Here is a 24298-nt window from a genome sequence, read left to right as displayed (position 1 = left end):
TTTCCATGGTTCATATGCCCAGAGGATAAGAATGGATTTTAAGTGTTAAGGAGTTAAAAAGAAAACTTTATGATATATAAAAAGTACATGAAATTCCTATTTCAGTGTCCATAGTAACTTTTCTTTTTAACAAAGATACACTGTATTCAGGCTTTAAATAGTTGGTGATGCACCAGGCCAGTGGCTCAAGCCTGTAATCCTAGCTACTCAGGAGGCTGAGATCTGAGGATCGAGGTCCAAAGCCAGCCCAGGCAGGAAAGTCTAAAAGACTCTGATCTCCAATAAACCATTAGAAAACTGGAAGTGGCGCTGTGGCTCAAGTGGTAGAGCACTCGCCTTGAGCTGAAGAGCTGAGGGACAGCGCCCAAGCCCAGGTTCGAACCCCATGACCGACAAAAAAAAAAAAAAAGTTGGTGATGATCTAGAACATTGCAAAAGAATGAGACTGGACTGCATTCAGACTTTTCAGGACAGAATAGGCTGTGCTCATGCCTGTAAATCCTAGCTACTCAGGAGGCTGAGCTCTGAGCATCACAGGTCAAAGCCAGCCAGCGCAGGAAAGTCCATGAGATTCTTATCTTCAATTAACCACACACACACACACACACACACACACACACACACACACACACACACACACACACACACACACACACACACACACACACACACACACACACACACACACACACACACACACACACACACGAGAAAGAAAGAAAGAAAAAAAGGAAAAAGCCCAAAAGTGGAGTTACAGCTCAAATGGTAAAGCTGGTAGTCTTGAGCATAAAAGCTCAGGGACCGGGTTGGAGGTGTGGCTGTTGGTAGAGTGCTAGCCAGGTGTGGCTGTTGGTAGAGTGCTAGGCAATGAGTAAAAGTGCCTCAGGCACAGAGTTCAAGTTCCAGTCTCAGACCTAAAATAAAAAGTAGCTCAGGGACAGCATCCCAGCCCTGAGTTCAAGCCCCGGGACTGCACTACAGAAAAAAAAAAAAAAAAGGAATGCAAAGCCTTGGTGAAATGACAGGACCAAGAACAGATACACTAGCCACTTAACTGATTTCTCTTTTCATTCCTTCCCTCTCCACAATCCATTCTCCACACAGCAGCCATTTTTTTTTTAAAGAAAAATGTCACTCCTTACCTACAATACTAAAATCAGCCTCCTTAATGGTAGTCTCGAAAGTTTCAAATTAAAAGCTCGTAGTTGACCTGCCCATCTTTTATAACCCAATGTTTCCTTCCACTGTTACCAACAACTTATTTGCATTTCCCAAGGCCCTGTCTCTTTTTGGTTCTAGAAAGGAGAAACAAACCTCTCTTTGCCTGAAAAATCAACACTCCTCTTTCTCCCTGCTTCCACTCCCAAAACGCTTTGTGCTTATGCAGATATGGAGCGTTGAGTGGTTTAATTCCTGCCATCAGAAGGCAGTAACTGAGTCGCAAACTATTCCATCCTCAATCAATAGTAAATGCCTAATAATGAATGGAGGTAGGTGGAGGACTTGAGTCACATCAGGTGGCAGGCTCAATTTTGCCGTGTCTAAGACGGATTAGCCATCCTTACCTCACATTGCTGATGAAGAGATAGACAAAAAAACTACCTTGCCCAATAAAACGTGAGTTGAAACCAAATCTGATTTGTGGCCAATACAAAACGAGGTGAATGCTTAAGGCAGACACGGCCCTTACATGCCTGCTAGGTAGGATCGGGAGACAGTTCCCCCCAGAGCACCCCCCCCCCCGCCCTGCACACACGTTGAGCCCAGGGGGTCCGGGCGCCTTCGGGGACCCTCCAAGGTGACTGTACCGCTCTTCGATCGCAAATGTTAGGCAGCTCCAGAAACCCTGGGCAGTGAGGCGAAGACACTGGCATTACAGAAAAGACGGCCGAGTGTTCCCGCGGTAAAGGCCTTTGGAGCAAGGAAGGAGGTTGCCTGTCTGTCAAAGCCTTGGGTCAAACAGTAATCTCGAGCCCAGTGGTCGGCAAAGCCTTCCCCTAGGCCCTGAACACAACCTTGAACCCAGGGCCCCAGCACACACGCTGCAGCCTCGTGAAAGTCACGTTCGCTCTGCTCCTCTTCTCGAGTACTCTATGGTTCTCGTGGTGACTACTCTAATTCTAGTTCCGGTCTCTATGGCGGCGGAGGCAGGAACGGTTGTAGGTCGGCCGAATTAGCCGCCTAAAGGGCCAATAAGAGTGGAGGAGTGATAAAAGATTACCCAATAGAAACTAGGGATTGGGGTCAGGTGGTGAGATTGGCAGCACTGGTGACCAGTGAGGAATGCTGAGGGCGGGTCTATCGCAGGGTTTATCCCGCCTGTCCCGCCATTCTCGCTAGTTCGATCGGTAGCGGGAGCGGAGAGCGGACCGCAGAGAGCCCTGAGCAGCCCCACCGCCGCCGCCGGCCTAGTTACCATCACACCCCGGGAGGAGCCGCAGCTGCCGCAGCCGGCCCCAGTCACCATCACCGCAACTATGAGCAGCGAGGCCGAGACCCAGCAGCCGCCCGCCGCCCCCCCCGCCGCCCCCGCCCTCAGCGCTGTCGACACCAAGCCCGGCACCACGGGCAGCGGCGCAGGGAGCGGCGGCCCGGGCGGCCTCACATCGGCGGCGCCTGCCGGCGGGGACAAGAAGGTCATCGGTGAGAGGGGACGGGGACGGGGGTGGGGCCGCGGGGGGGGGAAGCCAGACCACGGGACCGTTAGCCGACTCGGGGTGGGCCGGGGCGCGCGGGCCGGCGGGACCGACTCCGCGGCGCGCGGCCGCCCCTCCCCCCCGGCCCCACTCGGCCACGCGCGGGCCGGGCAGGCGCGTGCACGCCGCCTCCGCGCCCCCCCGCGGACCCCTCGGGCCGCGCGCCCCTCCCCCTGCGGCCGCGCGCCGCCGACCGCGTGTGCGGCGGATCCCCGCCGCCGGCCTCGTGCGCTGGGGCCGCACGCCGTTGTTCCGTCCCCCACCCAGCTTTCCTTCCGCGAGTGCCCGGAGGGCGCGGCGCGCCGCCTACGCAGGACGGAGTGGGCCGGGCGGCTTCCCCTGCCCTCACGTGCTCCCCGCCCGCGGCCTGTGCTCACACCCATCTTGGGCCCGCGCCCCGGGCCCTGCTCTGGGGCGCCCCGCGCGCGGCTTCCCGGCGCCCACGTGTACGGCGAGGGCGGTGTCGCGGCCCGGCCGCGACTGGGCCGGGAAGAGAAAGGGCTGTCAACCGGCCAGGCACCGAAGCCAAGCTATTGTAAGTAATTGAGGGTTGTTTTTTGCTTTGTTTTCCAGCAACGAAGGTTTTGGGAACAGTAAAATGGTTCAATGTAAGGAACGGATATGGTTTCATCAACAGGTGAGATGGCATGCTTGCCGGTGTCCCGCCTCCTGCCTGTGAGCGCCGGGGCCGGAGGCTCGGCGGGGTCGGGTTGGCGGCAGCGCGAGTCGGCACCCAGCCGCCTTCAGCAGGGCGGACACCGCCTCCAGCAGAAAGGAGAATTTTGAGTACCGGAGAGATTCCTGGATCTGTAGATTGTCTTTGTTTTGCAACCTAAAACCTAGCCTTCAAGGCTTCCTCTGGCACAAAGCAGTTTTCAGCGGAGGGAGTGCGTGAGACCCAGACCTGCTGGCAGTTGAGGCAAAGTACAGACCAGCGCGTTTGTATCCTTGTCATCCTTTACTGCGACTGGCATGTGACAATATGCTCTGATCACTGACGTACAGGTTATTTTCACCTTGTTACCCGTTGGAAGTACCGTGATTTGACGTGAGTTGTACATGAGGATTTGTCATTTCTGGGACATACTGCCTTTGTTTAACGTTTCAAATATGCTGTCTTTTTTAATGCCTCGAGTACATTTTCTGTTAGGATTTCTGTGATCAGAGAGACCTGTTTTATTTCCCCGTAGAGGAAATGGTGAAAGAAAATGATCCTTTTCCTGCTTCGATTTTTATTTCTTCTACTTCCTTATTCTATCTCCTGATGAGATCCGTTCTTTTTTTTCTTTTTAATATTTTTTTTTTATTAAAGCCCTGACCCATGTGGCTTATTCAAGTAGCCTCTGCCCTTGGAATCTTAATCGTGTTTGTCTGGAGACAGTCACCGTCCCTATCTCCAGATTGACCCTTTGAATTGTTCGCAGCGATAGTGGTAATGTGCGGTCCGTCCCTGGCTGCACTCTCCTTGGGCTCCCTTGTGAGCCGGGCATCCTTTTCAAGATGGCTGCCAAGGCTAGTGCACTTGCATGGGTGTAGAGCACCGCGAGTGCCAGCAGCAATCTTGGCCGTACAGCTGTGATACTTGGCGCCATTTCAGCATTTTTCTTTCTTACATCCTTGCTTTTAGAAGCAGCTAGATGTTTAAAGGAACACTGAAAAGTCACATAAAATGCTTGTGAAATGAACACTACCAAATAGACAGCCAGGCTTTTAGACATAATTGATGAAAAAAAATGTTCTTTGATCCAACCACACAGTGTTGAAGAAACACTTCAAACGAGATTACAAACGTTTAAAAGTCTGCTTTTTCACATTTGTAGTTATAGGAAACATTTTGTTTCTTTCAAACTCTGCAGGCAACTGTATCATTGACTGCATTTTTCAAAATTTCTTAGGATGAGTTGCTAGTGAGGAAGGGACAGATGGGGATGGTTTACTGCTTTTTAAACTCTGGAGTTAATCATGATTTAGTTGCTGTTTCCATCTTAATATGCTCAGTATTCACCTAACCTTTAACCAACCCGATGGGGTTTAATATAAGAGTGTTGAAAATGCAGATTCTTGAGTTGTGCCTTGGGTGGTCTGGACTCATTACATCTGTGTACATTTTAACAATCCCACCTGATGGTGAGAGTGGTCTGTTCACTGTACCCTTCATGAACCACTGCTTTTAACCTTTGATCCAATGCTGTTAGACATATCTGATAATAAAATTGGTTGGAGTCTTGTTATGTAGTTTTTTAAATGTATTTAAGGGAGTTTAACATTTGCCTTGTTTTTCTGTATTTTATTTATTATTATTTTATTTAATTTATTTTTTGGTTGGTTGTGGGGTCTGAACTCTGGGCCTGAACTCTGAGCTGTCCCTCAGCTCTTCAGTTCAAAGCTAGCACTCTACCACTTGAGCCAGAGCACCACTTCCAGCTTTTTTCTGCTTATGTGGTATGAGGAATTGAACCCAGGGCCTCATGCATGTGAGGCAAGCACTCTACCACTGAGCCACTTTCCCAGCCACTTCAATATTTTATGGAAGAAAGTTATCTGGCATGAGTAAAGAAAAATTACTAAATTTTCCTTAAATGCCATTCATTGAGTATCTCTGCTCTTTGAATCAACATCCTTTAGGACAGTTTTAAATGTAAATTCCTTTTTGAGCATCCTTTGGACTAGCCTATTTTGTTAACTGGTTAATGTATTTCACTTCTAAACATGCTGTTTTAGTTGTGAGACTTAAATGAAATAACTTGATAGTTAAGATACGGAGATTTAGTTGTCTACGTTCATGTTTAATTAGAATATAAAACTTTATTTGTTGTGGTAGTTGGAATCACCAGTTGTCCTACAGCCTGGTTGGAAGTTACCATTTTTTTTTTTGTGCCAGTCCTAGGGCTTGAACTCAGCTCCCTGAGCTGCTTTTGCTCAAGGCTAGCTCTCTACCCTTTGAGCCAAAGCTCCACTTTCAGCTTTTTAGTGGTTAATTGGACATAGCCTCACCAACTTTCCTGCCATGGATTGGCTTTGAACTGCAATCCTCAGATCTCAATCTGAGTAACTAGGATTCCAGGCATGAGCCACCAGTGCCCAGAAGAATTATTTCTTTTAACAAGTTTCCCCTTTAGAATTTATTGTACTTTTAAAAACTTAAATAATTGTGTGGTTATGTGTGCCTATAGTCCCTGCATTTCAGAAGCAGGACAGTCAATAGTTCAAGCCTATTTTGAGTATGCAACAAAATCTAAAGATTGGACCCTTAGAGATGAAAAAACTTACTTGCACTTTGTTAGACAATGCAATCTAGGAATTCAGAGAAAGGAATTCATTGAATTATTCCATTGTTTGATGTGTTGGCTAAAAAAGTAATTGGACTCCATGTGAGGAGTTTATTGGCTACCCTGTACAAATTACTGTTTTATTAGCTGTTGGGAATTGATCCATATTCAACTCATAAAAGACTTCTGCGAACTAGTAAGACTTTACTTTTCAGTGGGACATGTGTCTCAAGATTCTCACTATCTCAAGATAGCCTCAAATTTAGTGGCCTTGCTTTACCTTCCAATTGCTGGGAGTGTAGGCTTCTGTCACCACACCTGGCTTGCCTGGGCATACATCTTTTATCTTGGCAAAAATTGGGTGATGGATCAGGATGTTGCCTGTTAGCAACCTTAAGTGCCTACCTATGTTTGATTCCTAATACTCCCCTAAATGATTTAAGAATCCAGATTGTTATGTTTTTAAGATCCGAACTTCAGCTACTTACAGGGGCCTGTATTCCCACATAAATAAAAATCAGCTGCTGACTATTAGTCACCACTTTTAGATGTCAGACTCTGTCACATTTTGTTACCTTGAGTTGCTGACTCCTTTTCCTGCCTGGCCTTGCACCTATCTGAGTTTATTAGAATAAAACTGAGGTTTGTCAGTTTAATCTCAGTTTCATGGTTCTCCCTTTGAGATATTCCATGTATGTATAACTAATCATCGCTGATTTTCTTTACTCAGTGGTAATAGATGTAGCTAACAAATATTTACCCAGAGTCTGTTGTAAGTGCTTGGAATAAACTAATTCACTTGACCTATGTGGCTGGGCACCAGTGGCTCACACCTGTAATCCTAGCTGAGATGTGAGGATCATGGTTCAAAGCCAGCTAGGGCAAAAAAAAAAAAAAAGTACCGATGAGACTATCACCAAGGAACCATCAGAAAACCAGAAGTGGAGCTGTGGCCCAAAGTAGTAGTTTTTGCCTTGAGCAGAAAAGCTCAGGGACAGCACCCAGACCCTGACCCTATGTTAGACAAAAAAAAAAAGGTAGGTAGAGAGATGTACATATAGGTATTGTTGGTAAGTAGCAGAAGTAGGATTTGAACTCAGTTTTCCTATTCTGGATGGAATTTGGGTTTAGCTACTATTAGGCTGTCTCTGAAAGTACACCCTAGTCATCTTCAACTTGGTAGTTGTTCACATAGAGATGATTTCTTAAGGTGGCTGGCTATTTTTAGCCATTGGGAGATTTCTTATGTGATCTCTAGCATGCTAACCGCTAGAGCCCCAGTGTACTGACTTAGTTCTGCAGATGTTCTTTTTCATGAAGCTTTAGAGTGCTCAAAGTTTGAACTTAGCTTGCAGGTCAGCATTATGAGTTAAAGCTCTTGCTTACTTCCTAGTATAGAGAGGCAATTATAGAACTAAAAGACCAGTGCCATTTATATCATGTATGTGTCTTTTGTTTTTACATAGTTTGTGAGCCATGGGTATTAAGCTTTTTTTTTTTTTTTTTAATCAGTTGTGAACTCTTGAACTCTGGACCTGGGCACTGTCCCTGAGCTCTTCAGCTCAAGGCAAGCACTCTACCACTTGAGCCACAGCTCCACTTCTGGCTTTTTCTGCTTTTGTGGTATTGAGGAATCCAACCTGGGGCTTAACGCCACATTCCCAGCCCAGTATTAAGCTTTTTTAATGATTGCTTTTTTCAAATAATTGGCAAGAGTCTAGTTCTTAGTTTGCAGGGGGGGAGGTGTTTAGATCTGTGGAAAGGTTATTATCAACAGTCTTTTGGGCTTCAGACTAATAAAATGTTATCTAAGTAGGTCCATTTCAGGTTGTGAATAAAATAATTGACTAAAAGCTATACCTTAAAGGAGGCTTAGAGATTTGTAGTCTGCTGCTAAGAAGACACATAGGAAGTTGGTTCTTCAACACTGGGACTCTTAAGACAGATTTGTGTGCGAGATTGATAAATATGCACCTTATATTAGTTACTAAGCATAAACTAGCCAGAAATTGTATCTGGCAGCAAGTCACTGATTTGTGACTTGGAACAGGAATGAATACTCATATCATTATATAGTGGACAGGAGGCTGTATTCTTGCAAAGTAAAATTGTTTGGTGTTCAAAAAAGAAAAAAACCCACACCTCTTTGCCAGGCACCCTGTGGCTCACACCTGTAATGCTATCTACTTAGGAGGCTAAGATGTAAGGATCACTGTTCAAATGGGAAGTGGCGCTGTGGCTCAAGCTGAAGAGCTCAGGGACAGTGCCCAGGCCCAGAGTTCAAGCCCCACAGCCAACAACAACACAAAAAAGCAAGGCTGGGCATGAAAATCCATGAGGCTCTTACCTCCAGTTAACTACCAGAAAACCCAAAGTGGCTCTGTGGCTCAAGTGGTAGAGTGCTAGCTTTGAGCTAAAGAGCCCAAGTCCAGAGTTCAAGCCCCACTACCCACAAAAAAACCCAAAAACCCTCTTAAAACAACTAGTGCATTTTCCTACCCTTGGAGACAGCCCTTGAAAAATCTATGGTCTAAGAAACAGGATACATCTTCTGTGTTTGAGAGACAATTCAGGGTCAACTTCAGGACTTAGAAAGTGATGTGTGGATGTTTTAGGGTTTGGACCATACTAAATCTTGGACTTAGCACTGGATTGTAAATTATATTCAAGTATTTGAACAGTTTGTGATAACCTGCAATACAGTAACAATAGAAAAATATAACCGTTTCATAGGAAGAAGCTCGTGGTAGGTTTCATTTTCTTTTTTTTTTTTCTGAAGGCTAATTGCTCTACTACTTGAGCCACAACTCCACTTCCAATTTTTGGGTGGTTAATTTGAGAGAACAGTCTCAAGGACTTTCCTGCCCTAAGCTGGCTTTAAACTGAAATTCAGATCTCAGCCTCGAGTAGCTAGGATTACAAACGTAAGCCACTGGTGCTCAGCTTGAGCTTGTTTTTTTTTATGCATATAGTTATAACATAGTTGTGTTTTAGGGGTAGGAAGGTAATCAGATAGTGTGAGCACATGTAACAGTGCTTGAGTTTGGATTGTGCCTTGAAAAGCAAGAAAATGTAAAAATGGTTTCTTAGGTGAACAGAGTATTAGAACAGTTAAGTTTAAATATTTTCCTGGTTTGGATAAATGAGTGATAAAGAACAGTAATTGTGTGTTTGTTTGTTTGTTTTGAGGTAGTCTCTTGCTTTGTAGTCTGCCTACTCTGGCCTTGACACTCAGTCCTACCTTCTGACTGCCATACCCAAACAGATACTACATGTAGTTTTGTGTACTGCAAGGACACATGTAAGGATTCTTGTTGCTACTCATTCTAAAGTTGGAGAAATTATGTGCTGTAATCTACCTCTAAAGCTACAATGTAGAGATTTCAGAATTAACCCTTTATAAATGATCAACATACTAAAGACCAGGCTCCATGAAGTCAAAAAACTATTGTCCTTTGGTTGCCTTGTTTGTAAAATGACAGGGTTTTTTTTTTTGGGGGGGGGGTGTCCAGTCGTGGGGCCTGAGCTCTGGGCCTGGGTGCTGTCCCTCAGCTCTTCAGCTCAAGGCTAGCGCTCTACCACTTGAGTCACAGTGCCACTTCCTCTTTTTTCTTTTTTGCTTCTGTGGCGCTGAGGAATCGAACCCAGGGCCTCAAGCATGCAAGGCAAGCGCTCTACCACTGAGTCACCTTCCCAGCCCATGACAGAGGTTTTATAAGGGTACTTAGACTGGACATGGTGGACATTGAATGATCTGTTTGAAGCCCTTGGTAGGTGTAGTTTTTCATTTGGCAGTACAGAAAAAGGTAACAGCAAGGAGGCAGCTTTTCTAGCTTACATAGATGTTAATGCTAAAATCAAGGCAGAAAGTCAGGTTTTCTGTTGATAGTGGTATTTTAAGTTTCAAGGTAGTCATTTAACAAGTTACAGCTAGATAGATTCAATATATCTAATTTTATTCTGGCTGAAAGTACATTTTTATTCAAATACTTAGTCATGATGCTCTTTATTAGCCTGACAGTGTCAGCAAAATTGTAGGTGCTGTGTTGTCTGGTAGTTTTGTGTGCTTTTTTTTGAGATAGGATCTCCCTTATGTGTAGCTCAGGCTGGCCTTGAGCTAATGGTTTTCGCAGCCTCCTAAGTACTGAGATTACAGGTATATATACTTGGGTACGACATTATTAACAAACAGGTTGATTCTGTGTGCCTACAAAATAATTACAAGCTGTTTTAAAGGCAAGAACATCTGGTGCATATTTTCAGGCTTGTGCCCTTTTTTTTTTTTTTGGTCTGGTCGTGGGGCCTGAACTCTGGGCCTGGACGCTGTCCCTCAGCTCTTCAGCTCAAGGCTAGTGCTCTACCACTTGAGCCACAGCGCCACTTCCGGCTTTTTTCTTTTTGCTTATGTGGTGCTGTGGAATCGAACCCAGGGCCTCAGGCATGCAAGGCAAGCGCTCTACCACTGAGCCACCTTCCCAGCCCCTTGTGCCCCTTTTTAAAATTTTTTGAAGATGTTCTGACTAGGAGTTCTAGATATTAAAATAGTCATTGGGTTTCAGATCTAACTAGTAACTGCATTGTTTTGTGATAACTATGGACAAGTGATCTGTTGATTCCTTGGTGGTTTTTGTTTTTTTTTTTAACTGGGTTTGAACTGAGATCCCTTTTACTAGGCAGGACTACTATTTGAACCATGTGCTGGGTGTGTGTGTGTGTGTGTGTGTGTGTGTGTTCATAATGTGATTTTTAAAATGTTTTTTATTGTAAAAATAATGTACAGAGGGTTACCTTACATGAGTAAGGTAATGAGTACATTTCCTGTTGAGCATTGTTACCTCCTCCTTTGTCTTTCCCCTACCATCCCTTCCCTCAACTCCCCCCAAGTTGTGAAGTTCGTTTTCTACATGGTGTCTTGTACACCTCATTGTTACAATGGGTCATCCTGTATCCTTGTTTCAGCAGTTTGTTATTTCCCTTCCCTTCCCTAAATTAGAAAAATGTATATACAAGATGCAGGGCACCAATATCAAATACAGTGAAAATAGAGGTTATACTGTGGGGTGTGCTGGTTAATTTTGAGATAGGGTGTCATTTCCTGAGTGGATGCATACTTGGACTGTGAGTACTTGTTTTGGGCTTTCCATTTTCACTAGGTTGACAGGCATGTGCCACCACACCAACAGTTAGGTTCTAATAGTCCAAGCTATGAACTTAGGTCAGAATTTTGTATGAATTCTTTAATTGCATACATTGCTCTATAGATAATGCAAGAAAGTAACAGTAGCATGCTAGTCCCTCTAGTTCATTGGGACATGTGATTTTTGGTCAGTTAATACTTGAGCTACTACTTCTCTAAAGCCTTATGACCTAGTGATGGTTAGTTAAGAGGGTGGGACATTTCACTGAAGACCTGAAAGTCTTTCTCTACCAGTAGTTTTTCTGTTTCCAGTGTAATCACACCTCGGTGTTCTAGTGATCACTTTCCACTTATCATTCCTCAATATCAGCCATTCAGATATTTGAAATGCTTCAGTGAACAAAACTTCCCACTTTAAGCTTGCATTTTAGTGGAGTAGGGTGGTAGTAAAAATAAAATTAGCAAATTTCATTATAGCATTATTCTCAATGGCTATGTGCTATACATATATATTATGAGGACAGTAGTTAAAGATGCTTCTGGTGTGAGGAAACACTTCAGTCTTCTTGGTGGGTCTTCAGATGACAGTGATGCATGGAATGTTGATTGGTAATAGCTATTCTGATAAAAGGAGTGTGTACAGGGTTCTCTTCTGTGTTGTCCTTTCATGAACCCACAAGTTGCTTTTGTGGCTGAAGGACTATCACACATGCTGTGTATGAAAAGCTTCTTTCTTGTCTGCATGACACCCTGGTTTCCCTCACTTGTGGCTTTACCCTAGTGGATATGTACAGGCTCAGAAGAGGACTAGTAAGATCTGAAGAGAAACCCTAAATGCAGCTCCGTGGGACCATCCCAGTGAGAAGGTCCCTTCAGAAGTGGTGCTGTGGCTCTAGCAGTAGAGTGCTCGCCTTGAGCTGAAGAGCTCAGGCGGTGCCCAGGCCCTGAGTTCAAGCCCCATAACCAACCAAAAAAAAAAAGTCCCTTCGGCGAATCTTCCTGAGAACTGGAAGATGCCAGGCCTTGCTTTTCTTTTGTTTGGAGTTCTTGTAAGAAACAACTTCCCTCTTCAGACCTAAAACTATTCAAGGGGAAGATAGGTGATACTGGAATTTACTTGAGTAGTTTCTAGTTGTCCTCTTTATCTCTCTCTCTTTATTTTTTTATTTTTTGCCAATCCTGGGCTTGAACTCAGGGCCTGGGCACTGTCCTGAGCCTCTCTGCTCAAGGCTAGCATTTTACCACTTGAGCCATACCACCACTTGTGGCTTTTTCTGTGTATGTGGTACTGAGGAATCAAACCTAGGGCTTCATACATGCTAGGTAAGCGTTCTACCACCCAGCCTTCATCTCCTGTTTCTAGGGATCTGTCTTGGGGAATCTGGTAAGGCCATCCCTCTGGGATTTCTGAGATAAGCTTACTTCTCTTCAGGGCATATTCCTAGAAAACAGGGCTTGTCCCTGGACATAGCCTAAGGCAGATGGTTTTATGCAGTCATCATTAGTATTAATCTCTCCAGGTTTTTTACCCCAGTCCTAGGGCTTGATTGAACTCAGGGCCCCAGTTCTGTCCCTGAGCTGCTTTTTCTCAAGGCTAGCACTCTATCACTTGAGCCACAGTTCTACTTCCAACTTTTTCTGAATAGTTTAGTGGATATGAGTCTGACAGGATTTTTCTGCCTGGGCTGGCATTGAACTGTGATCTTCAGATCTCAACCTCTAGCTAGGATTACAGGTGTGGGCCACTAGTACCTGGCTCTAAGACCTTTTCTTTTCTTTTCTTTTTTTAACCTGTCTTGGGTCCTAGGAATGGAACTCGGGCCTTAACACTTGCAAGGAAAGCGCTTTGTCACTGAGCTACATCCTAGCCCTCAAAAGTCATTCTTAGCAAGATTGGTTCAAGGCTTTAGGTTCCTCAGTTGGACCTAAAACAGGGTAATCTTGAGCTGTGCACTGAATTGATTTGCAACTGCATTTCTGCTTTATTAATGTCTCACCCATTTGTGCCTGATCCCTTAGTCCAGGATTTTATCAGGCAAAAAATTCAGCTATACATTTGACAAATTGGGCTTGACCAATGACTAATATAAAATGATGTCTAATGTAAAGTCAAAAGGGGATATGTATGCCTGCTATTACAAATGATCTTCCCGCCTGTGGCTCACACCTATAATCTTAGCTATTCAAGAGGCTGAGATCAGAGGACCTCAAATCCTCCCCAGGCAGAAAAGTCTGTATCTCTAATTAACCAGCAGAAAGATGGAAGCAGACCTGTACCTCAGGTGGTGGAAAGCCGGCTGTGAGTGAAAAAGACAGGTGAGAGTGCAAGGTTTAAGTTCCAAATCCCTGTACTGACACACACAAGATGTCAAAAACAAATGCTCTTCCTTGCTTTCTTACCAATAGATGGCACATAAGTGGTGTGGATAATATCAGGATGTCCATGTTTATACCAGCCGGGTGCTGGTGGCTCACGCCTGTAATCCTAGCTACTCAGGAGGCTGAGATCTGAGAATCACGGTTCAAAGCCAGCCCAGACAGGAAAGTCTGTGAGACTTGTCTCTAATAAACCACTAGAAAACCAGAAGTGGCGCTGTGGCTCAAGCAACAGAGCACTTGCCTTGAGCTGAAGAGCTGAGGGATAGAGCCCAAGCCCAGAGTTCTAGCCCCACAACCAACAGGAAAAAAAAAAATTAAACTTACAGAAGATCCTATTTATCCCTCCTCTCCCCCATCATCAGTGTATCCCAAACCAGAGTTTAGCATTTATTGCAATTGATGGATGGAATGACATTGGCCTGTTGATTATTACCTTAAATTCAGAATGTATGTAAAGGTTCCTTCTCTGTCTACATTCTTAGGTACTTTTCTCTGTTGTTGGTTTTATGACTTCAGGAAAGTTTTGGGATTGGAATGGGTGAAAAGGAAATGATGGAGAGTAAAGTGGGAAAATACTTCCTACTTCTGTTACCGTGTTCTAGAGATAAAGGTGGATTATACTGGAACATTGTTAATATTTAATAGGATAAGGAGTGGCAGTATATTTTGCTTGTCACACTTTGATTTTATTAGAACCTTTTGTTTAGCCTCTTACAGTTTATGGGATTACCATTGTTGCAGTTGCTTATTAGTGTGTGGGGATCTTTGTCAGCCCTGGGACTTGAACTCAGAAACTGGGCTCTGTCACTGAGCTTTTTTGCCCAAAGCTTGTTTTCTACCACCTGAAACACAGCTCAACTTTCAGTTTTTTGGTGGTAATTGGAGATAAAACTATTCCAGACAGTCAAGGAAAAGGTGAAAATGCACCAATGACTAGGCATATTCTTCATCTTTAGGAATATGAAATGTTTTCCATCTTCTAACTTTGTTCTGTTTACTTTGTTCTTTATTGCAGGAATGACACCAAGGAAGATGTATTTGTACACCAGGTGAGTGCTTGCGTAAATACCTACACTTCTGACTCAAGGCATACAAAGAAAAAAGGGTGAATGTGTTCTCCACTATTGTTCATTGCCAATGGTTAAATCCAACCACCCATTTATTTAATTACCTGATAAGTGATAGCATGCTTAAATATGTGCACTAAGTTTTTATACCTAATTCCAAATAAACTCATAATCGCCATTGATATTAACTCCTATTTTTTATAAACAAAAAAGGAGTATTTTGTTTTACTTTACCAAAGTTGATGGCTTTGGGAATGATTTAACCAGTAGTTTTAAGTGAAAGGGATTGTGGCGAGTTTGGGATTACTCAGTAAATAATTAGGTTGGTTACCAGTGTTGTAGAAGGAGAAAGCTTAACATAGTGTAGTGTGTGTGTGTTCGTTCACGCACCCACACACGTGCACAAGTGCATATATATTATTATATGTATGTGCTGAATTTTCTCCTGAAATATCATTTAAGGAAAAAGCTTTTGAAAATGCTCAGGCATTGAGTAGTTAGGATTGTTGCTAAAGTAAACCTCTACCTCAAAATTAATTATACTTAAAGGTTCCATTGAACTTGTTCATTTTCACAGGTATGGGCTCATAGGAAAAACATAATTTGTATGTGTATATACTGAAGTTTTTTTTTCACTAAACTCTTGAAATGTCTGCTCATTAAGATTATTTTTAAGAATTCTTATACACTAATGCAAAACACAAAAGGCAGAGTCAGTTTCCAACTCTCAAGTTCAGGCACGTAAGGGAGGTTAGATAACAGCTCAGTTCTTAGGAAGAGCTGGCTATCATAGGTTTGTGGTGTATAGCACACTCTGAAGTGTGCTGTACAGCATTCATTAACAGTCTGGTAAACCAGATCAAATTTAGTATACCCAAAACCCTGTCAGATAATCCATGGGTCAATTGTAATTATGACAGTATTTAAATTCTAAGTACAGATACAAGACAGATGGGACAAAATGTTACCTTAAATGTTTGTTTTACAAAATTAGTATTCTTATGTGGGTGAAGGTAACTTAACCTGTTCCTTCTGCATGTTCAAAAGAACATGCAGGTTTAAAAGTACGAGACACCAACCAAGGCTTTTGCTGCCTTGCCTGTTGGCAACAGTGAGAGAAAGAGTTTGGGGATTTTAATAATTCATACTTCTGCTATCTCCCATGATTCAGGTAATTGAGAGTCTGCTATATACGAAAGGTACAAACAAACTATGTGACGGTTTAGATGACAGATGAGATCAATTTGATTTAACCCACCCAGTTGATTTTGACCCACAAGGTGTCACCAATATGCTTTCCTTTATTTTGGAAATGGTTTCAACATGTAGTTGTTTCTAGGTAGAGACTTTGGCTGCTCGATTCTTAGTGGTGTATCAAGGAGACTGCAGTTCTGAGCAACTTAATTGCCCTCAGATTGGTTGGTTGTCCTGCCTCCTCTGGGATGGAAATGCATGGGTGATCCTGTAATGGATACTGCTGTGATGTGGAATGAACATGGGGATTTTGAGTCCCAAGACCTGGATTTAGAAAAGTTCTCTCCTTTGCCACTTACTAGCTATGTGACCTTGGGCAAGTCACCTAACATTTAAAAGCCAGTTGTAAGTGTTATTGTATTTTTGGGACATAATAACCAACAGCCCTATGTTGTCAGATAATAACAGTGACAGAGTTAATATATGTGAAATGCATTTCCCTGGAAGTATTATCACAGGTTGGAAGGAATCTTGGTTGACATTGGTTGATATGGTAACACAGGGACAAAGTTGGTTTGGTCAACTTTGAAGCATGTAAAACTAAACTCGCCTGTCATCTAAACTGGCCATGTGTGGGGCTAGCTTCTATTATTAAGTGCAGTCTCTGGGGAATAGATGGTAGCCTCATTTTGTTCCAAGTTACATGTAATGCTTTTGCAAAGAGCATTAACAAAAATATGAATATGCTATTGTGGTGTCTGTTCTTGAGTGTTAAATTGGTTTTGTAAATAGTGGTAAAATGTCGGGGGCCTTTTAAGATTGGAGACTTTGTTGTGGTTGGGGGTAGCATTGGTCCCTGCTTCCCTAAAAACTTAAACTGATGGTTCCATCTTACTTAAAGCAAATATTATTAAGATAAGTGTATATTCAAGCTAAAATAATAATTGACTCTGGTACATTTTAAATGAAAAAGCACATTATTCTCCCCTGTTAATCTATTTTTGGAATGTGATATTACTAGACTGCCATAAAGAAGAATAACCCCAGGAAGTACCTTCGCAGTGTAGGAGATGGAGAGACTGTGGAGTTTGATGTTGTTGAAGGAGAAAAGGTGAGGATGCTTTTTGTGTAAAGGTTTGACTTGAGTATGGAAATAATTTGGAGATGTCATCCATTAGGATGGTGGCTCTAATGTGGATGGATGATGTGTTCAGGTGACCACATGAACACAGGTGCATCAAGCCTAATGTGCTGGCTGCAGTTAGAGAGCAGTCTCTTCAGAACAGTGAGGAGCTGAAACTTAGTCATTTCTATGCGTCCCTGCCCATGCAGACAACTCCCTCACCCCTTTGGGTTTTTGTTTATTTCTGTTCTTTGTTTTTTTTTTCTGTTTTTTCCTTGGATTTGTGTGAAAATTGTTGGAAATACTCCTATTTCTGTTGTCACTATCACTACCAATATGTAATGGCTTTTGTAGGGTGCGGAGGCAGCAAATGTTACAGGTCCTGGTGGAGTTCCAGTTCAAGGCAGTAAATATGCAGCAGATCGTAACCATTATAGACGCTATCCACGTCGTAGGGGTCCTCCACGCAATTACCAGCAGAATTACCAGAATAGTGAGAGTGGGGAAAAGAATGAGGGATCGGAGAGTGCTCCCGAAGGCCAGGCCCAACAACGCCGGCCCTACCGCAGACGAAGGTTCCCACCTTACTACATGCGGAGACCCTATGGGCGTCGACCACAGTATTCCAACCCTCCTGTGCAGGGAGAAGTGATGGAGGTAAGCCATACCATTAGTATGGGACAGAAATTTTTGTAGCCCAGGGCCCATTCATTGAACTGCATCTCCTCTAGCCTTTAATGGTGTATTTTCATAGGACTATATTTCCTGAGTATTATACACTTAACATTGGAGCTATGTGTCTTGTCATCATCACCTTTGGTATATAAGAACCATTAGAATTCATAATTTATGGTAATAGTTGAAACTGCCTTTTTTTTTTGTCAGTTATGAGGCTTGAACTCGGCCTGAGCCCTGTCCCTCAGTTCTTCAGCTCAAGGCAAGCGCTCTGCCACTTGAAACACAAAGCCACTTCCGGTTTTCTGGTAGTTTATTAAAGATAAGAGTTTCACAGCTTTTATTGCCTGGGCTGGCTCAGATCCCAGCCTCCTGAGTAGCTAGGATTACAGGCGTGAGCCACTGGTACCCAGCTTTAACTGCTGCTTTTTTATATCCTATGGTACTATGATTTGAGCTAAGGGGCTTCATGTTTGACATAGATACTTTAGCCACATCCCCAGCCATTTTTGTTTTGATTATTTTGGAGATAAGGACTTGTATTTTTGCCTGGGCCAGCATGGACCACAGTCCTTGTATTTACACTTACCATGTAGCTGCTATCACAGGTCTCTGCCATAGCACTCAGATTGATTGGTGAGATGGGAATATGCTCAAACTTTGGCCCCAGCTGTGCTTGATCTCCTGATCTTCACATCCCAAATAGCTTGGATTACTGCTATGAGCCACTGCATCTGGCTGGTTTCTATTTTTATTTTTATTCATTAATTAATTATTTATTTATTTTTGGATCCGATCGTGGGGCTTGACCTCTGGGCCTGGGCGCTGTCCCCCAGATCTTCAGCTCAAGGCTAGCGCTCTACCACTTGAGCCACAGCGCCACTTCCGGTTTTTTCTTTTTGTTTATGTGGTGCTGAGGAATCGAACCCAGGGCCTCAGGCATGCAAGGCAAGTGCTCTACCACTGAGCCACCTTCCCAACCCCTCTATTTTTATCTTTTAACTCTTGGAATTTGTTTATTTGGATTTGCCTATTTGTCTCAACTCTGTTAACTAATCCGATAGGTTTTAATTTCTGTTACTCTTACAGGGTGCTGACAACCAGGGTGCAGGAGAACAAGGTAGACCAGTGAGACAGAATATGTATCGGGGTTATAGACCACGATTCCGCAGGTATGGCCTATATAAACCTGTTTCTATTCAGTTGCTTGACTGAACATTGGGCCTGCAAGCATCATGCTTCTAGAGATTTTGTTCAATCACTTATCTGTTAACGCTTCACATTTTCTTTCATCAGATGCCTAAGAGATGAACCTGAAGTCAGTTTTGTTTGAGAATGTATTCTTTGCACCTTCTTTGCTGGCATTGATTAAAAACAGCTTGTATAGATGAGGTCTACTTTATACTTTTTTTTTCTTTTAATGAGTATGGAATTCCAAATATTCTGTCTTTGTATACCAGGTAAGAGAGTGGTTTAAATCATACACATCTTAGGCATTAGGAGTATCTGAACTACACCCTATTGGAGTAAGTATATGAAGAGCCAACATAATAAATTTTACATTGAAATAGCATGATTTACTATTAATAAGTCATTTCTTTTTTTTTGTTATTTGGTGAGTCACTGTGATAAAATTGTAACATTTGGAAGAAAGAAGCCCAATCTTAGACTATTAACCAAGTAGACTAGGAATGTTTGGTTTATCTTTTTATTGCAGTAATTTTTTAATATATTGGTGCCAGTGGCTCATATCTGTAATCCTAGCTACTCAGGAGGCTGTGATCTGGGGATCATGGTTCAAAGCCAGCCCAGCCCAGTCCGTGAGAATCTTATCTCCAATAAACCACCAGAAAACCGGAAGTGGCTCTGTGGCTAGAGCAGTGGAGCACTTGCCTTGAGCTGAAGAGTTCAGGGATAGCACCTAGGTCCAAAGTTCAAGCCCCACAACCAACAACCGCCCCGCCCCGTCCCCAAATACTTGAAAACATCAGGTAATTACTACAACTTTAAAGCAACACATTTTGCTTTAAAAAAAATTTTTTTTAACCTAGGTAGGGATTTGTTCTCAATCACTTGTCAATTCAAGTATGACTGCATGGAGTTTTGGTGTGGGCTCAAAGCAAACAGAAAGGAATCCTAAAATTAAGGAGTTTTCATGGGAACAAAAAGGATTTTTTTGTTTATAAGATTAAAAAGTACAATCTACAGCCATTGGTCAGTGAGTTGAAGAGTGGTTGCAAGAGCCCATTGCACTTGGCTGTCTTTTTCCAGTCCTTTGAGCAATGGGCTGGGTGCGCAGAGTTGGATACATTGGGCTATATAGTTGATGACATTGCTAAGGATTGATCATGTACTTACTTGTGTAAAGAAGGGATGAGAAACATTCAAGACTGGTCCTAATCTAAATTAGGAATGAGAGAACAAAAAAGTAAAAGGAACATACAAGAGATTAGAGAGTCCACACACTTGGAGTGATAGAAATGAGAAGAGTACAAAAAGAAATGTAAGGTTTTTCTAAATAAAACTATAATCTTGTCACTGCAGAAGGAAAGAGGGTAGTAGCTGGAAGGTGAAAATCTAGAATTTCTATAGATAAGGAGAGTTGACCGAGAAGCCGCAGGAAGAGAGTAGAACTGTTCCTGTGGTTAGTAGCTCATCAGTTGAGGGCTGGTGTGGGAAAAAAAAACCAAAGCAGTTTGCCAAAGGTTGACTACTGACAAACCCATCCAATTAGAAGAACTCACCAGTGGAAATGTGGCTTTAGGAGAAGGAGGGTCAGTTGCAGTGGAAAGTGAGTGGTTTTTTTGTTGCTGTTGGGTTTTGTTTGTTGTTGTATTTGAAGGATGTAGAGGTAAAAAGCTAGAATATGCTGAGGTGATTGCAGATTAAGAGTCAAGATCCTGGTGTTGGAGCTGTGAGATTTTTGACGTTGGATGTCACTTTAATAAACGAGAATGCCTTCAAGATTACTTCAACCTCTCCAATGCTGGGTTAAATCATTAAGCCTTTGTGTATGTGTGCGTGCATGTGCACACACAGGTGTGCTCCAGGTCTGGACACTGTCCTTGAGCTTTTTGCTCAAGGCTAGTGCTCTACCACTTGAGCCACAGATCCATTTCTGGCTTTTTGGTGGTTACAGGCTTCTGAGTTACTAGTGTTTGGCTTGAACCAAGTGAGTGGCTTTGAGTCTTGTTTTGTCTCTAGATTTACTTGTTTTGGATATTCATAGAAATGAAATCATGAAATATATGGCTGTTTCTGCTTCTACTTTGCACATATTTTCAAGATTCTCATGTAGTATATACATCAGTACTTGATCTTTTTTATGAACAAATCATATTCTTGGATACGTGTAGCACATTTTTCTACTTTTGGCTGTTATTACTAGTAGTGTGTGAGTGTGTGTGTGAGAGAGAGAGAGAGAGAGAGAGAGAGAGAGAGAGAACTGTTCCTGGGGCTTGAACTGAGGGCTCTAAGCTTCTTTTGCTTAAGGCTAGCACTCTACTTGAGCCACAGTGCCACTTCCAGCTTTTTCTGCTTATGTGGTACTGAGGTATAGAACCCAGGGCCTCATGCATGTAAGGCAAGCACTCTACCACTGAGCCACCTTCCCAGAGCCACCTTCCCAGCTCTATTATTTTGTATTATGTGCACAAGTTTTTGCAGGTAGTTGCTAGGGTGTATCCCTTAAATGACTTGAAGAAATTGTCGAAATATCTGCTGTGTACTTATTCATGTGAAGGGAGCATCTTTGGTTTCGGTTTCCTGCAAGAATGCCTGATGTTAAAATACTGGTGTGTCATTACTGCTACTATCTTGTTTATTATGTTTTTTGTTTGTTTGTTTTTTTTGTCCTTCATTGGGCTTGAACTCTGGGCCTGAACACTGTCCCTCAGCTCTTCAGCTCAAGGCTAGTGCTGTACCACTTGAGCCCACAGTGCCACTTATGGATTTTTCTGTGGTGCTGAGGAATTGAACCCAGGACCTCATGCATGTGAGGCATGCATTCTACCACTGAGTCTCCTTCCCAATGATTAATTTTGTAATAGATTATACGGCAGGCAAAAGTTTGGGAATCCATGAAAACTTTTTCTTGACATGTTTATATATTATGGTGCCCATATATAATATACTCAAGTAGTTGGCATTTCTGGCTTATCAAGTAATTTAGTGTTGCTATCTTGGCAAGAAGTGATTGTATTTTGAAATTATAAAACCAGAGAGTTTGTTTTGTGGTTCTGAGGTTTGAAATCAGGGCCTCATAAGTTTAAATGCTTCAGATCACATTACACTTTTTTTTTTTTTTTTTTGGTTGGTCATGGAGCTTGAACTCTGGGTCTGGGCGCTATCTCTGAGCTCTTTAGTACAAGGCTAGCACTCTATCAATTGAGCCACAGCACCTACTTCCAGCTTTTTCTTTGTATATGGTGCTGAGGAATCGAACTCTGGGCCTCTTGCATACAAGGCAAGCACTCTACCACTGAGCCACCTTCCCAGCCCCACTTTACACTGTTTTTGAGCCAGTATTGCCACTAAGAGTTTTTGCTGGATTCCTGCAGATAACAATCAAGTGTTGACACTGGTGGGTGGGTTAAAGAAAGATAGTATAATTCCTAAGTTAGTAAAATGTTCATTCCAGAGGCCCTCCTCGCCAAAGACAGCCTAGAGAGGATGGTAATGAAGAAGATAAGGAAAATCAAGGAGATGAGACCCAAGGTCAGCAGCCACCTCAACGTCGGTACCGCCGCAATTTCAATTACCGACGCAGACGCCCAGAGAACCCTAAACCACAAGATGGCAAAGAGACAAAAGCAGCCGATCCACCAGCTGAGAATTCGTCCGCTCCCGAGGCTGAGCAGGGCGGGGCTGAGTAAATGCCGGCTTACCATCTTTACCATCATCCGGGTAAGTCCCTCCACCTTTGGCAACAGCAGAAATAGTCATGGGTAATCCTGTCTCATTTTATTAATGCAAGGAAAGAAACTGAACTCTAGATGTTGTAAATGCACCATTTTATTTACAAGGTCATTCACCCAATCTTAAAATTACTCAGATGTTTCATTGTAGAAATACTGGATATCAGCCATGTTTGGACCTCTGCAAGCTTTCTATTTTTGTACATGGAGAATTTTCACATTGTATAATTTGTCATCTTATGTGTTTTTGTTTTTTTTTAACTGATAAACTTGCTTACTTTATGAGCACACAAATTAACATTATGAAATAGTTGCAAAAGTTGAAGCCAAGCCCAGGCAGGAAAATCTGTAAGACTCTGACCTGCGATTAATCACAAAATCTGGAAGTGGAGCTGTGACTCAAATAGAGTCCAGCTATGAATAAGGAAGCCAAGCGCAAGAAAATGAGGCCCTGAGTTCAAGTTCTTGATATTGGTGCACAAACAAAAAGAAGGCATTAATAACTTAGGTGATGGTAAATAGAAACCTAGATTTGTAGTTGTTTTTAAAAGTGCCTGTAAAGCTAATAATTCTCTGATCAAATGCTGTCACATTGTATTATTTTGTTGTTATAGCTTGTTTTCTCCTTTTTTTGGGGGGGGGGGGTCAGTCGCAAGGCTTGAACTCTGGTCCTAGGCACTGTCCCTGAGCTCTTCAGCTCAAGGTGAACACTCTACTACTTAGCCACAGCGCCACTTCTGGGTTTCTGATGGTTAATTGGAGATAAAAATCTCATGGACTTTCCTGCCAGGGCTTGCTTTGAACTGCAATCCTCAGATCTCAGCCTCCTGAGTAGCTAGGATTACAGGCGTGAGCCACCAGCCCCTGGCTATTGTCTTCATTTTCTTTGCATATGTACACTTTTCCAAAATTAACAGCTTTCTTACATTTGGCTTTTTACATAATAAGGCAGTAATTATTTTTGGCTCTGGAATTAGTACTTTCAGCTATAGTTTTTCAGGTTTTTTTCCCTTTACATTTTCTAGATTGCCTTTGACCTCCAGAACTAGTGCAGTAAACTAGTGTTTTACTATTTCCATTCCTGTTTGGAAGTGACTTAGATTAAACCAAGTTAAATTAGGTTAATGTCTCCTTTACACATTACTGATGTGATCCTAGTGTTTATTATGCTAAATGAGCATTGTGATGATATTTATGATAATCATTAATGTTCATATATATAATAATTCATTTATTTTCTCTGCAGTTTAGTCATCCAACAAGAAGAAATGAATATGAAATTCCAGCAATAAGAAATGAACAAAAGATTGGAGCTGAAGACCTTAAGTGCTTGCTTTTTGCCCGTTGACCAGATAACTAGAACTATCTGCATTATCTATGCAGCATGGGGTTTTTATTATTTTTATCTAAAGACGTCTCTTTTTGGTAATGGCAAACGAGTTTTTTAAAAAAAAAAGCCTGGTTTTTCTCAATACACCTTTAAAGGTTTTTAAATTGTTTCATATCTGGTCAAGTTGAGATTTTTAAGAACTTCATTTTTAATTTGTAATAAAAGTTTACAACTTGATTTTTTCAAAAAAGTCAACAAACTGCAAGCACCTGTTAATAAAGGTCTTAAATAAAATAATTGTCTTTGTGTAAATCTGTAGTTTTTAGTTACTAAGGTCTTTATCATTTGTAGGACTCAGCCATAATTTAAGTCATTCCAAGCCTGGTGCTGTGTCTCATGCCTGGAATCCTAGCTACTCAAAGTAAGTCTGGGCAGGACAGTGTGTGCAGACTCCTATCTCCAACTAAACCCCAGAAAACTGGAAGTGGTGCTGGGGCTCAGAGGTTTTGGTT

At 42.5% G+C, this 24298-nt stretch overlaps 1 protein-coding gene across 2 annotated transcripts; it reads left to right on the top strand.

Moving 5' to 3' along the window:
• The first annotated feature begins 2334 nt into the window (after positions 1 to 2334).
• LOC138803456 (Y-box-binding protein 1) lies at positions 2335 to 24083 on the top strand. Of its 2 annotated transcripts, XM_069987492.1 has the most exons (8): positions 2337 to 2643; positions 3270 to 3333; positions 14497 to 14530; positions 16764 to 16853; positions 17220 to 17522; positions 18630 to 18712; positions 22180 to 22445; positions 23703 to 24083. In XM_069987492.1, exons 1-7 carry the CDS (start codon positions 2478 to 2480, stop codon positions 22412 to 22414), a joined length of 975 nt encoding a protein of 324 aa, XP_069843593.1. In that variant the 5' UTR covers positions 2337 to 2477; the 3' UTR covers positions 22415 to 22445; positions 23703 to 24083. The 2 variants fall into 2 exon arrangements, with proteins under 2 accessions (XP_069843592.1, XP_069843593.1); XM_069987491.1 differs by lacking the exon at positions 16764 to 16853 and having other exon boundaries at positions 2335 to 2643.
• The last annotated feature ends 215 nt before the right edge of the window (positions 24084 to 24298 follow it).

Source organism: Dipodomys merriami, unplaced genomic scaffold (assembly GCF_024711535.1).
Source record: "Dipodomys merriami isolate MVZ:Mamm:240054 unplaced genomic scaffold, mDipMer1.0.p SCAF_34, whole genome shotgun sequence".
Classification (NCBI taxonomy): domain Eukaryota; kingdom Metazoa; phylum Chordata; class Mammalia; order Rodentia; family Heteromyidae; genus Dipodomys; species Dipodomys merriami.
The sequence above is the reverse complement of the archived record's forward strand: the minus strand, read 5'-3'. Positions and strand labels throughout refer to the sequence as shown.